The sequence below is a fragment of the Ranitomeya imitator genome, chromosome 4 (genome assembly GCF_032444005.1).
Source record: "Ranitomeya imitator isolate aRanImi1 chromosome 4, aRanImi1.pri, whole genome shotgun sequence".
In the NCBI taxonomy this organism is placed as follows: Eukaryota; Metazoa; Chordata; class Amphibia; order Anura; family Dendrobatidae; genus Ranitomeya; species Ranitomeya imitator.
Window position 1 is genome coordinate 354,178,602 of NC_091285.1, and position 15,158 is coordinate 354,193,759.

The 15,158-nt window shown below is 43.2% G+C and overlaps 1 protein-coding gene across 1 annotated transcript in view; it reads left to right on the forward strand.

Annotated features, from left to right (window-relative positions):
- Window positions 1-3,130: 3,130 nt before the first annotated feature.
- The window catches only part of LOC138674514 (laminin subunit beta-4-like), a 341,174-nt gene continuing 329,146 nt past the window's right edge, over window positions 3,131-15,158 (forward strand). Inside the window, exon 1 of the mRNA XM_069762342.1 lies at window positions 3,131-3,371. Within this exon, the coding sequence (XP_069618443.1) occupies window positions 3,131-3,371 (241 nt within the window). The remainder of the gene's footprint in view (window positions 3,372-15,158) is intronic.

The window sequence follows — 15,158 nt, forward strand, 5'->3', positions numbered from 1 at the left end:
GCGGAGAAACTGTTTGTCCCTGATAAATGGACGAGTAGAGTTATCTCTGAGGTTCATTGTTCGGTGTTGGCTGGTCATCCTGGAATCTTTCGTACTAGAGATTTGGTGGCTAGATGCTTTTGGTGGCCGTCTCTGTCGCGGGATGTGCGTTCATTTGTGCAGTCCTGTGGGATTTGTGCTCGGGCTAAGCCCTGCTGTTCTCGTGCCAGTGGGTTGCTTTTGCCCTTACCGGTCCCGAAGAGGCCCTGGACCCATATCTCTATGGATTTTATTTCGGATCTCCCCGTCTCTCAAAAGATGTCGGTCATTTGGGTTGTTTGTGATCGCTTCTCTAAGATGGTCCATTTGGTACCTTTTTCTAAATTGCCTTCCTCCTCTGATTTGGTGCCATTGTTTTTCCAGCATGTGGTTCGTTTACATGGCATTCCGGAGAACATCGTTTCTGACAGAGGTTCCCAGTTTGTTTCGAGGTTTTGGCGAGCCTTTTGTGCTAGGATGGGCATTGATTTGTCTTTTTCCTCGGCTTTCCATCCTCAGACAAATGGCCAAACTGAACGAACCAATCAGACCTTGGAAACATATTTGAGATGTTTTGTTTCTGCTGATCAGGATGATTGGGTGTCCTTTTTGCCTTTGGCTGAGTTCGCCCTTAATAATCGGGCCAGCTCGGCTACTTTTGTTTCGCCTTTTTTCTGCAATTCTGGTTTCCATCCTCGTTTCTCTTCAGGGCAGGTTGAGTCTTCGGACTGTCCTGGTGTGGATACTGTGGTGGATAGGTTGCAGCAGATTTGGACTCATGTAGTGGACAATTTGACATTGTCCCAGGAGAAGGCTCAACGTTTCGCTAACCGCAGGCGCTGTGTGGGTCCCCGACTTCGTGTTGGGGATTTGGTTTGGTTGTCGTCTCGTTATATTCCTATGAAAGTTTCCTCTCCTAAGTTTAAGCCTCGTTTCATTGGTCCGTATAGGATTTCTGAGGTTCTTAATCCTGTGTCTTTTCGTTTGACCCTTCCAGCGTCTTTTTCCATCCATAATGTATTTCATAGGTCATTGTTGCGGAGATACGTGGCACCTGTGGTTCCATCCGTTGATCCTCCTGCCCCGGTTTTGGTTGAGGGGGAGTTGGAGTATATTGTGGAGAAGATTTTGGATTCTCGTATTTCGAGACGGAAACTCCAGTACCTGGTTAAGTGGAAGGGTTATGGTCAGGAAGATAATTCCTGGGTCTTTGCCTCTGATGTTCATGCTGCCGATCTGGTTCGTGCCTTTCATTTGGCCCATCCTGGTCGGCCTGGGGGCTCTGGTGAGGGTTCGGTGACCCCTACTCAAGGGGGGATACTGCTGTGAATTCTGTGGTCAAGCTCCCTCCTGTGGTCACAAGTGGTACTTCGGCTGGTTCTGTCCATGAGCTTCCTCTGGTGGATGTGAGTGGGGATGTGGCTTCTGAGTTTTCTTCCTCAGGTGACGAGGTTAAGTCGTTAGGTGCTGCTCTATTTAACTCCACCTAGTTCTTTGTTCCTGGCCTTCAGTCAATGTTCCAGTATTGGTCTTGCTCTCTCCTGGATCGTCCTTGTGGCCTGTCTGCCCTGCATAAGCTAAGTTCTGCTTGTGTTACTTTTGTTTGCTATTTTTTCTGTCCCGCTTGCTATATTGGTTTTTCTTGCTTGCTGGAAGCTCTGGGACGCAGAGGGAGCACCTCCGTACCGTTAGTCGGTGCGGAGGGTCTTTTTGCGCCCTCTGCGTGGTTGTTTGTAGGTTTTTGTGCTGACCGCAAAGCTATCTTTCGTATCCTCGGTCTATTCAGTAAGTCGGGCCTCACTTTGTTAATATCTATTTCATCTCTGTGTTTGTATTTTCATCTTTACTCACAGTCATTATATGTGGGGGGCTGCCTTTTCCTTTGGGGAATTTCTCTGAGGCAAGGTAGGCTTATTTTTCTATCTTCAGGGCTAGCTAGTTTCTCAGGCTGTGCCCGAGGCGCCAAGGTCTGGTCAGGAGCGCTCCACGGCTACCTCTAGTGTGGTGTGATAGGATTAGGGATTGCGGTCAGCAGAGTTCCCACGTCTCAGAGCTCGTCCTATGTTATTAGTAACTATCAGGTCATTTTCAGTGCTCTTAACCACCAGGTCCATTGTGGTTCTAAATCACCAGTTCATAACACCCCTCCTCAAGGGGGGGTACTGTTGTGAATTCTGCTTTTGGGTTCCCTCCAGTGGTTGCAGGTGGGAATGCAGTTGTCTCTGAGTCGCAGTCCTGGCCAGGTGTATCTGCTGATTGCAGTTCTGACTGGGATATTTAGGTGTGCAGGATTCATTAGTCCTTTCCAGTTGTCAATGTTTCTTGTGAAGTGTTGGATCTTTGTCTGGCTTCTCCTGCTTAGCTGCCAATTCAGCAAAGATAAGTGTCTGTTTCTTTTTCTGTGGCACACATGCAGTGTGCTTATATTCTGTGCTATTCATTTGTTTTCTCTTGTCCAGCTTAGACTGTGTCAGTGTTTTCTCAGTCTTGTTGGATTCTCTGGAGTTGCAGATATACGCTCCACATCTTTAGTTAGATGGTGGAGTTTTTGTATTTTCTGCTGTGGATATTTTTGGAAGGATTTTAATACTGACCATTTAGTATCCTGTCCCATCCTTTCCTATTTTAGCTAGTGTGGCCTCTTTTGATAAATCCTGTTTCCTGCCTGCGTGTGTCTTTTCCCCTACTACTCACAGTCATTATTTGTGGGGGGCTGCCTATTCTTTGGGGTTCTGCTCTGAGGCAAGGTAGAATTCCTATTTCCATCTATAGGGGTATTTAGTCCTCCGGCTGTGTCGAGGTGTTTAGGTTTTGTTATGCACACCCCACGGCTACTTCTAGTTGCGGTGTTAAGATCAGGGTTTGCGGTCAGTATAGTTACCACCTACTCCAGTGAAAGTTTTCATGCTGCTCCAAGGTCACCTGATCATAACAAGAGACGTTTATTAATGTCATACAGAATTCTTTCCATACCATTCGTGAGGACATGGAAAAGGGGAGACTCTTTTTTCCTTCTAATTTACCTGTTGTGGAACACCAAGCTCTTAAGACACTCCAGAGTGATAGCAATCTTATAATTAAACCAGCTGATAAGGGGGGTGCCTTGGTCATGATGGATAGATCTAGCTACCTGTCAGAAATCTCCAGGCAGTTGGCTGATACATCCATCTACCATAAACTTACCAAAGACCCTACTCACGATATCCGTAATAAGATTGAGGTTGTTCTATTAAAATATGCCCATCTAGGAATCTTAGATTCCAAAACTATGGATTTTCTTAGGAAAAAGAACCCGGCCACTCCAGTATTCTACACTTTACCTAAGATTCATAAGGACTTACAACACCCTCCCGGTAGGCCCATAGTGGCTTTTACAGAGTCAATTCTGTCTCCAATATCTATCTTTTTCGAGATAATCCTTATTCCAATGATTCAGAATACACCCTCTTTTTTGCTAGACACTGGGGCGTTCCTCAACATCATTCAGAATCTCGATACTGTATAATAATATAATAATAATAATTTTTATTTATATAGCGCCAACATATTCCGCAGCGCTTTACAAATTATAGAGGGGACTTGTACAGACAATAGACATACCACCCGATACGATCCTAGTCACCATAGATGTCAAGGATCTAAATACATCCATTTCCCATATAGAAGGTATTAACTCTGTACACCATCTTCTGTCATCATCCAGCATGGGTGTTGACCAAATTGACCTTTGTATAGAAATTCTTACACTAGTATTATTTAACAATTTTTTTCTTTTCCAGGACAGCTTTTTTCTGCAGACCAGAGGGACCGCTATGGGCTCCAACGTAGTGCCCCCCTATGCTAATGCTTATCTGGCCCACTTTGAGGAATCGGTGATTTATAAACACCCCCTCTTTGCCACCAATGTCCTTCAGTGGACACGTTACATAGACAATGTATTCTGTCTCTGGGGGGTACGTTGGAGTCCCCAAATCAATTCCTCATAATCCTCAATGATTCCTGGCCTTGCATTAAAGGGACAAGATTGCCTTGTGCAGGCATGTACTACGGAGGACAGAGAATGAACTTCAATCCAATATTGCAGCCAGCATGCAGCCAGCGGGTAAGGAAAGGGTGAATCAAACACCCGAAAACCCCGTCCCTATGGCTGAAGATTGTTCCCTCCAAATTCAGGTGACAGAGTCCCTTTAAGTTCACCAGGAATCACGATGGGCGTTCAGTCAGTTTTCTGGATACGATTGTCATTAAAGACCCTGATGGTCATCTCACTACAGATCTTCATATAAAGCCCACGGATAGGAATAGCATTCTACATTACCAGAGCTTCCATCCACCCTCAGTTAAACATTCTATACTGAGGTCACAATTCTAGCGCGTCAACCACATCGTCTCTGATGATGCAACACGCAGCCAGCGTTTACAGACATGACATCAAAATTTCGAAACAGAGGATACCCCACATCAGTACTGAATGGAAAATTAAACCCTCCATCCCATACTCGTAATATCGACCACAACAAAAGGATACCATTCGTACATGTATACCATCCGTTTTCATTCATTCTCCATAAAAATATCAGGAAACATTGGCCTCTGTTGTCAACGGCCTATCCTAATATTCCGGAGTTTAGAGTCCCCTTTTTACCATGCTTTAAATGACTCCCCAATCTCAGGGACAGCCTAGTCAAGGCGGACATAGGCCCTACACAAACCAAGAAACCACTACTCTTGTCTTCACCTAAAATGGGAACATTCCCTTGCCTGCACTGTGCTCAGTGTGGTAACGTGCAGAAGGGCAGTATTTTCTACCATCCACAATCAGGTAAAAGTTATCATATCAGACAATACTACACATGTGAGGCATCCTTCATGGTGTATCTAATTAAGTGCCCTTGTGGCTTACCGTATGTCGGTGAGACCACACAACCTGTACGACACAGAATCTCAAAACATAAATCAACAATGCGCTGTAAAAACGTAAAAAAAAATTAAAAAATCTGACCTGTGACGCATTTGCTGTGTCACAGAATGATTGAGTCCCAGCACATCGTGTGAAAGGGGTAACTCCAATTTCACCCGATCTGCAGGGACAGGGGGAGTGGTACTTTAATCCAGGGGGGTGGCTTTGCCCTCACGTGGCTACAATCACTCTGATTTGCTGTTGAAAGTGCAACAGCCAATCAGAGCAATTTGTAATATTTCACCTCTGAAAAGTGGTGAAATATTACAATCCAGCCATGGCCGATGCTGCAATATCATCGGTCATGGCTGGAAACACTCATCTGCCCCCCCCCCCCCACAGGCACCGATCTCCTCCCCAGTCCTCCGTTCTGTGGTCTGCTCCCCTCCGTCCTCCTGTCCACTCCCCTGTGCTCTGATCCAACCCCCCTGTGCTCCGATCCACCCCCCGTGCTTCTATCTAACCCCCCTGTGGTCCGATCCACTCCCCCGTGCTCCGATCCACCCCCCGTGCTCCGAAACACCCCCCGTGCTCCCCCCCACCCCTCATACTTACCGAGCCTCCCGGTGTCCGTCCGTCATCTCCATGGGTGTCGCCATCTTCCAAAATGGCGTGCACATGCGCTGTGCACCCGCCGAATCTGCCGGCCAGCAGATTCGTTACAGGTACATTTTGATCACTGTGATAAAACCTATCACAGTGATCAAAATAAAAAAAATAGTAAATGAACCCCCCATTTATCACCCCCATAGGTAGGGACAATAATAAATATAGAAAATATATATATATATTTTTTTCCACTGGGGTTAAGGTTAGGGTTAGAACTAGGGTTAGGGTTATGGCTAGGGTTAGGGTAAGGCTATGTGCACACGTATTCTGGTCCTATGCGGATTTTTCCACAGCGGATTTGATAAATCCGCAGTGGAAAACCGCTGCAGATTTATCGCGGATTTACCGCAGATTTTCTGCGGATTTCACTGCGGTTTTACAACTGCGGTTTTCTATTGAAGCAGTTGTAAAACCGCTGCGGAATCCGCAGAAAGAAGTGACATGCTGCGGAATGTAAACTGCTGCGTTTTCGAGCAGTTTTTTCCGCAGCATGTGCACAGCATTTTTTGTTTCCCATAGGTTTACATTGAACTGTAAACTCATGGGAAACTGCTGCGGACCCGCAGCTGTGGAAACGCTGCAGATCTGCAGCGTTTTCTGCAGCATGTGCACATACCCTTAGAATTAGGCTATGTTCACACGGTGCGGATTTGTCTGCGGATCCGCAGTGGATTGGCCGCTGTGGATTCGTAGCAGTTTTCCATCAGGTTTACAGTTCCATGTAAACCTATGGAAAACCAAATCCGCTGTGCTCATGGTGTGGAAAATATCACACGGAAACGCTGCGTTGTATTTTCCGCAGCATGTCAATTCTTTGTGCAGATTCCACAGCGTTTTACACCTGTTCCTCAATAGGAATCCGCCAGTGAAATCCGCACAAAAAACACTGGAAATCCACGGTAAATCCGCAGGTAAAACGCAGTGCCTTTTACCTGCAGATTTTTCATAAATGGTGCGGAAAAATCTCACACGAATCCGCAACATGGGCACATAGCCTTAGGGTTAGGGTTGGAATTAGAGTTAGGGTTGGAATTAGGGCTAGGGTTGGAAATAGGGTTAAGATTAGGCTTGTGGTTAGGGTTATGGTTAGGGTTAGGGGTGTGTTGGGGTTAGGGTTGTAGCTAGGGGTGTGTTGTGGTTAGGGTTGTGATTAGGGTTATGGCTAGAGTTGGGATTAGGGTTAGCGGTGTGATGGGGTTAGTATTGGAGTTAGAATTGAGGGGTTTCCACTTTTAGGCACATCAGGGGTCTCCAAATGCAACATGGCGTCACCATTGATTCTAGCCAATCTTGCGTTCAAAAAGTCAAATGGAGCTCCCTCCCTTCAGAGCCCCGTCGTGCGCCCAAACAGTGGTTTACCCCCACATATGGGGTACCAGCATACTCGGGACAAACTGGGCAACAACTATTGGGGTCCAATTTCTCCTGCTACCCTTGTGAAAATAAAAAACTGCTTGCTAAAACATCATTTTTGAGGGAAGAAAAATGATTTTTTATTTTCACGGCTCTGCGTTGTAAAATTCTGTGAAGCACTTGGGGGTTCAAAGTGCTCACCACATATCTAGATAATTTCCTTTAGGGGTCTAGTTTCCAAAATAGGGTCACTTGTGGGGAGTTTCTACTCTTTAGGCACATCAGGGGCTCTGCAAATGCAACGTGATGCCCGCAGACCATTCCATCAAAGTCTGCATTTCAAAACGTCACTAATTCCCTTCCGAGCCCCGATGTGCACCCAAACAGTGGTTTACCCCCACATATGGGGTGCCAGCATACTTGGGACAAACTGAGTAACAACTATTGGGGTCCAATTTCTCCTGTTACCCTTGTGAAAATAAAAAATTGCTTACTAAAAATAATTTTTGAGGAAAGAAAAATTATTTTTTATTTTCACGGCTCTGCGTTGTAATCTTCTGTGAAGCACTTGGGGGTTCAAAGTGCTCACCACATATCTATATAAGTTCCTTGGGGAGTTGAGTTTCCAAACTGGGGTCACTTGTGGGGGGTTTCTACTGTTTAGGCACATCAGGGGCTCTGCAAACGTAACATGATGCCCACAGACCATTCCATCAAAGTCTGCATTCCAAAATGTCACTACTTTCCTTCCGAGCCCCGACGTGTGCCCAAACAGTGGTTCCCCCCCCCACATATGGGACATCAACGTACTCAGGACAAATTGGACAACAACTTTTGGGGTCCAATTTCTCCTGTTACTCTTGTAAAAATAAAAAATTGCAGGCTAAAAAATAATTTTTGAGGAAAGAAAAATGATTTTTTATTTTCACGGCTCTGCGTTATAAACTTCTGTGAAGCACTTGGGGGTTTAAAGTGGTCACCGCACATCTAGATTAGTTCCATGGGAGGTCGAGTTTCCAAAATGGGGTCACATGTGGGGGAGCTCAAATGTTTAGGCACACAGGAGTTCTCCAAGCGCGACATGGTGTCCGCTAACGATTGGAGCTAGTTTTTAATTCAAAAAGTCAAATGGCTCTCCTTCCCTTCCGAGCCCTGCCGTGTGCCCAAACAGTGGTTTATCCCCACATGTGAGGTATCACTGTACTCAGGAGAAATTGCCCAATAAATTTTAGGATCCATTTTATCCTGTTGCCCATGTGGAAATGAACAAATTGAGGCAAAAAGAATTTTGTTGTGAAAACAAAGTACTTTTTCATTTTTACGGATCAATTTGTGAAGCACCTGGGAGTTCAAAGTGCTCACTATGCATCTAGATAAGTTCCTTGGGGGGTCTAGTTTCCAAAATGGGGTCACATATGGGGGAGCTCCAATGTTTAGGCACACAGGGGCTCTCCAAACGCGATATGATGTCCGCTAACGATTGGAGCTAATTTTTCATTCAAAAAGTCAAATGGCGCTCCTTCCCTTCCGAGCCCTGCACTGTGGCCAAACAGTGGTTTACCCCCACATATGGGGTATCGGTGTACTCAGGACAAATTGTACAATAACTTTTGTGGTCCAGTTTCTCTTTTTACCCTTGGGAAAATAAAAAAATTGTTGCTAAAATATCATTTTTGTGACTAAAAAGTTAAATGTTCATTTTTTTCCTTCAATGTTGCTTCTGCTGCTGTGAAGCACCTGAAGGGTTAATAAACTCCTTGAATGTGGTTTTGAGCACGTTGAGGGGTGCAGTTTTTAGATCGGTGTCACTTTTGGGTATTTTCAGCCATTTAGACCCCTCAAACTAACTTCAAATGTGAGGTGGTCCCTCACAATTTTGCTGTAAAAATGAGAAATCGCTGGTCAAATTTTAACCCTTATAACTTCCTAGTAAAAAAAAATGTTGTTTCCAAGATTGTGCTGATGTAAAGAAGACATGTGGGTAATGTTATTTATTAACTATTTTGTGTCACATAACTCTCTCGTTTAACAGAATAAAAATTCAAAATTTGAAAATTGCAAAATTTTTCAAAATTTTAGCCAAATTTCCATTTTTTTCACAAATAAATGCAAAAATTATCGACCTAAATTTACCACTACCATGAAGCCCAATATGTCACGAAAAAACATTCTCAGAACCGCTAGGATTCGTTGAAGCGTTCCTGAGTTATTACCTCATAAAGGGACACTGGTCAGAATTGCAAAAAACGGCCAGGTCAATAAGGTCAAAATAGGCTGGGGCATGAAGGGGTTAATATACCTGTGATGCAAATACATTAAAATGTCACATTTGCATTCTTGCTACGTCACACAAAATCTGATCAAGAATATGATTTTATAGATCACCTTTCCAGAGTCTAGGCTTTGCTGGGTGCCCGAGGGGAAACTTTCTTCATTTTACGGCTAGATTCTCTGCTATGTCTTTACTTGCTGTATAGACTTCAGTCAGCTAACTTCTCAGAAACCTTATTCTTTAGTGGCACAGGTGAGTGCATAGTGGTGTTTTTCCTTTTAAACAATTTTCTTTCATGGTATTTTCAACCTATATTATAATGTTTAATGCAGATCTAGTGTTAAAGTAAAACTGCAGAAAATCGAATTCTAGCAAAGCATGTTGTAAATGTTTCCTTTCCTATAACACAGGAAAAGTACAAATCCAGAATCATCAGTGGTTGTTTAATCTCTCTAGCACTCTATCCCCATACACAGATACTGTACTTTGATTGTAGCAGCACCCGTAGAACTAGTATTATTTCAGTAGGGACTTTTGTTGAAGACATTTATTTTAAATTGTTATCATAGTACAATAGTACACTTAACATTTTTACAGCTGTCTGCACAAATATGACATTTCTCCGTTTTTTGCTCCCCTTCTCCCCAGAGTCATAACTTTTTAATTTGTGTGTCAATACGGCCATGTGATTGTTTGTTTTTTGAGGAACGAGTTGTATTTTTGAATTAGATGATTGGTTTTACCAAATACTATACTGGAAAACGGGAAAAAATTCAAAGTGCGGTGAAATTGCAAAAAAAGTGCAATTCTATTATTGTTTTTTCTTTCTTTTACCATGTTCTCCAAATGCTAAAACTGACCTCCCATTTATGATTTTCCAGGTTATTATGAGTTCATAGATATTAAACATGTATATGTCCTTTTTTTATTTAAGTGGTGAAAATAAATTGAACAGTTTGTAAAAAAAAAAAGTTGCCATTTTCCGAAACCTTTTGCGTCTCCATTTTTTGTGATCTGGGGCTGGTTGAGGGCTTATTTCTTGCGCATCGAGCTGATGTTTTTATTAATACCAGTTTGTTGTAGACACAATCTTTGGATCGCTTGTTATTACATTTTAATGCGATGTTGGGACAACCAGAAAAATGTAATTCTAGCGTTTGAGTTTTGTGTGTTACACCGTTTACCGATCTGATTAATTCTTTTTATTTATTGATAGATCAGGAGATTCTGAGTGCAGCAATACCAAATATGTGTATTTTTTTATATTTGTTTTTATTTTTTTATATTTTGAAAAACATTTTTTTTTATTTCTTACTAGCTTCTGGTATCCTGTGCTGCAGCCCTGCTCTGTGTAGCAGAAATGCTCACTTGTTATGAGTGCTGACCACTGGGTGGTGCTCATATCAATCTGGTTATGACAAGCACAAGGGTCTGCTGCAGATCCCGGGTTGTCATGCCAACCCATTCTCGACCTGCGGGTAAGTGACACAGGCACCCACCGATGGGCGTGTTTTGCGATGCTCTTACGGCATGTGCATGTTAAATGCCACTATCAGAGATTGACAGCGGCATTTAATATGATAAAAGCCACGGGTAGATCACGATTCCACCCTCGGCTGTTTGAGGCACATGACAGCTGATCAGATGAGCTGTTGTGTGTCAGAAAAAAGTGCAGGCTCATCGCCGGAGCTTGCACCAAACAGGCGGAGACACCCAATGACAGACACTGCATGTCATTGGGTGTTAAGGGGTTAACTATGAATCATTTGGATAATTATATGTTTACACAGTATTTATTCTGTGCATTTGAGGGTTCATCTGAATTAGACGCCATCCCCAACAGAGCCATAAACTACAAGAACACAAACTAAGTTCAAGTGTATTTCCTCTGCCCTTTTTTCAGCAGTATCCATATATTTCAGATGCGCACAGGGATGTAGTGCCCAATTGAGAAAAAGGACATTTCTACAAGAAAAATACAAATGGACTCAACTTGAACTCAATTTGTGTTATTGTACCTAATGGCTCCTTCTGGGGAGTTTTTCTTAAAAGATTGAGATGGGTCTCGTAAGGCTGCTTTCACACATCAGTTTTTTGCCGTCAGTTACAATCCGGCGAATTTTGAAAAAAACGGATTCGGTAAAAGTTGCCGCTGGATCCGTTTTTTTCTCATAAACTTGTATTAAAGATGGGTTGGGACGGATGGTCTCACGTTTCATCTGTTTTTCGCCGGATCCGTCGAAAATTGTTTGTCCGGCGGCCGGATAAAACGGACATAGCAGCGTTTTTTGTGTCAGTCAAAAAAACGCACAGTGACAGATCCGTCGCCATCCGTCATTTGCTAGCATGGAACCCTATGGCGCCAGATCGGTCAAATGACAGAATCCGGCAACGAATTCTGGTTTTTTTTTTAACTGTGCATGCTCCAATTTTTTTAGCATCCAATTAGCTGGATCAGCTAGTCAGATCCGTCGAAAAAACAGATCCATCGCATCAGTTTTTCACAATCTGCGACGGATCCGTTTTTTTTCAACATTCGATGCGTTGTGACTGATGGCAAGAAACTGGTGTGTGAAAGCAGCCTTAGACACACTACATAAACAGAATGTACCATAATAGTTCCTTTCGTAATTTGAGGTGAATAGTATTGCTTGAAACTTTTTAAATGTTCTACTGATGCAATTCCATTAGCTGATATGCTCAATTGTCAGCTACTACTGGGCTGACAACTGTAAGGATGTAGAATTGGAATGTCTGTCTGCAGTGGTGTACCCATTGGGGTTGAAAAGTAAAAGTCACACCCTGGGTCTGGCTTTTGTATTGCTGCACAGTATGTTTAGGTCATACCTTTAGCCTGCAGTGTCTCACTGGGTTTATGAACCCAACAGAGCATATGATTTGGAGCAATTTTTTTTTTAGGGATTTCCTTTGCATTTCAATGATTTGTCTAAATTCATGGTGACTTTGCCTCTGTATGACATAACAAGAATTGAGGTTTAAAACTACCCAATTACTGTCAAGAAGGAGTAATCTAAGGCTACAGCTGTGGGAATTTTGACCAAATGACAAAATGACCTACCATTTTTTTAGGTGTCATCTTAGTTGCATCATCTGTTTTTTTTTCACTAAGAGATGTTTGTTCCTAAGCCAATAAAATGACCCCATGGAAGATTTTTTTTTAATGCAAATTATATTACATGGGGTGAAAACTTTTGCATCAAACACAACGGGCACTACTTATGTTATTATTTGCCATGCTGATTGTCAGTCGACTTTTGTAATATATCTTTTACAATGCACTTGTGGCCTGCATTATGTAGTAATATTCAAACTATGCATGCCTGACTTAATAAGCATTGTCATATTATACGTAATGGGTATCAGTTGCATAGTGTATCTAAGCATTTTAGCATTGCACATCAGAAAATTCCTAAATGTTTGAGTCTCATTATCATTGATCAGGTCACTGACAATGTTCTAGATAGCTTGATATTTAGAATTGAGAGTCCTCAGTGGTTGATACCTTTTAATGGCTAACTGAAGTACCAAGGTACCAAGATATATTTCTTTCCTGTATCTAGATAGCTTGGGAAGTCTCATTAATAAGGAAAGTTACTGGATTTTCAAATTTGGTACTTTGGCTCCACATGGTCTTAATTTAACAATAGATAACGTTGTCAGTCAGTAATGTGATTTTATATAATTTTTTAGTCATATTTTCATCATATATATATACTGCTCAAAAAAATAAAGGGAACACTAAAATCCCACATCCTAGATATCACTGAATGAAATATTCCAGTTGTAAATCTTCATTCATTACATAGGGGAATGTGTTGAGAACAATAAAACCTAAAAATTATCAACATAAATCACAACTAATATCCCACGGAGGTCTGAAGTTGGAATGATGCTCAAAATCAAAGTGGAAAATGAAGTTACAGGCTGATCCAACTTCAGTGGAAATGCCTCAAGACAAGGAAATGATGCTCAGTAGTGTGTGTGGCCTCCACGTGCCTGTATGACCTTCCTACAATGCCTGGGCATGCTCCTGATGAGGCGGCAGATGGTCTCCTGAGGGATCTCCTCCCAGACATGGACTAAAGCTTCCAACAACTCCTGGACAGTCTGTGGTGCAACGTGACGTTGGTGGATGGTGCGAGACATGATGTCCCAGATGTGTTCAATCGGATTCAGGTCTGGCGAACAGGCGGGCCAGTCCATAGCTTCAATGTCTTCATCTTGCAGGAACTGCTGACTCACTCCAGCCACATGAGGTCTGGCATTGTCCTGCATTAGAAGGAACCCAGGGCCAACGGCACCAGCATATGGTCTCACAATGGGTCTGAGGATCTCATATCGGTACCTTATGGCAGTCAGGCTACCTCTGGTGAGCACATGTAGGGCTGTGCCACCCTCCAAAGACATGCCACCCCACACCATTACTGACCCACCTCCAAACCAGTCATGCTGAAGGATGTTGCAGGCAGCAGATCGCTCTCCACAACATCTCCAGACTCTGTCACGTCTGTCACATGTGCTCAGTGTCAACCTGCTTTCATCTGTGAAGAGCACAGGGTGCCAGTGGCAAATTTGCCAATCCTGGTGTTCTGTGGCAAATGCCAAGCATCCTGCACGGTGTTGGGCTGTGAGCACAACCCCCATCTGTGGACGTCGGGCACTCAGGCTATCCTCATGGAGATGGTTTCTAACCATTTGTGCAGACACATGCACATTTGTGGCCTGCTGGAGGTCATTTTGCATGGCTCTGACAGTGCTCCTCCTGTTCCTCCTTGCACAAAGGCTGAAGTAGTGGTCCTGCTGCTGGGTTGTTGCCCTCCTACGGCCCCCTCCACGTCTGCTGGTGTACTGGCCTGTCTCCTGGAAAATTCCAAAGACCACCAATCCAAAAACAAATTATCAAAGCAGGGTGTGATTATTACTTAAAAATTAACTTTTAATATATAATTCTTAACATAGTGTAAATATCCAAAACAAAAAAAAAACATACAAATACAATAAAGGACTCACAAAAATTCACATTCATAGGAATGTTAGGCCACAATATCCCCGAGACAAAATCATATGCCAGTCTCTAGGGGAAAAATTCTCACCACATGAGAATCATATAACATAACCAATCACAAACCGCATATCCCATATCACAGATATCCATTGTTGGATGAATCGCAGTAACAGTGATTGACATATAGATTGGAACGATCTCACGTCTGGACTTTCTTTGTCTAGTGAGGATGTGACCACTCAGTATTGGCGCTGCATCCGGGAGGGGGGCACATTCCTGCCACACACAAGCCCACGCTGCCAGTGGTTTACTTAACCCCAATATAAAGAATACATTTCCCTACGCGTTTCGTTTCATTTACTCATCAGGGGAAATTTTGTATTGTCCCTTCAGCTCTGTGGGGGATGCTAAATGCGTGGGTAAAAAGGCAATCTCTGAAAATCAGCACTTGCTGCTGTTAAATAGCCGCCGAGCTCTTACCCAGGCTCCCGGGCTGACGTCATGTCTTAAGCGCCCAGCGTGGTACGCTTCGCTGAACCGTACGTGTCACTTCCGGTGACATGTGCGAATTTGTTTCCATAACAACGCACCACAAGACCATACCTTACAACTCTGGTCAGAGTGTCTCTGTTGCTAAGTGACTTCCGGAGTCCAGGTACAGCGCCGCATTGGACCGATAGCTTGGAGTCCCAAAAGCCGCGCTATGATAAAAGAGATGTATTAACCCTTACACAGTTACAAAAACGCTAATCTAGGCGTATTTCACTGTCTCATTCTACAAGGCCATTTCTTATCTTAGTAAAACTGATTCTACCTAAACCTCCTGATAGGAAGGAGAATCTTTAAGTCAGGCGGTTTGTGATTGGTTATGTTATATGATTCTCATGTGGTGAGAATTTTTCCCCTAGAGACTGGCATAT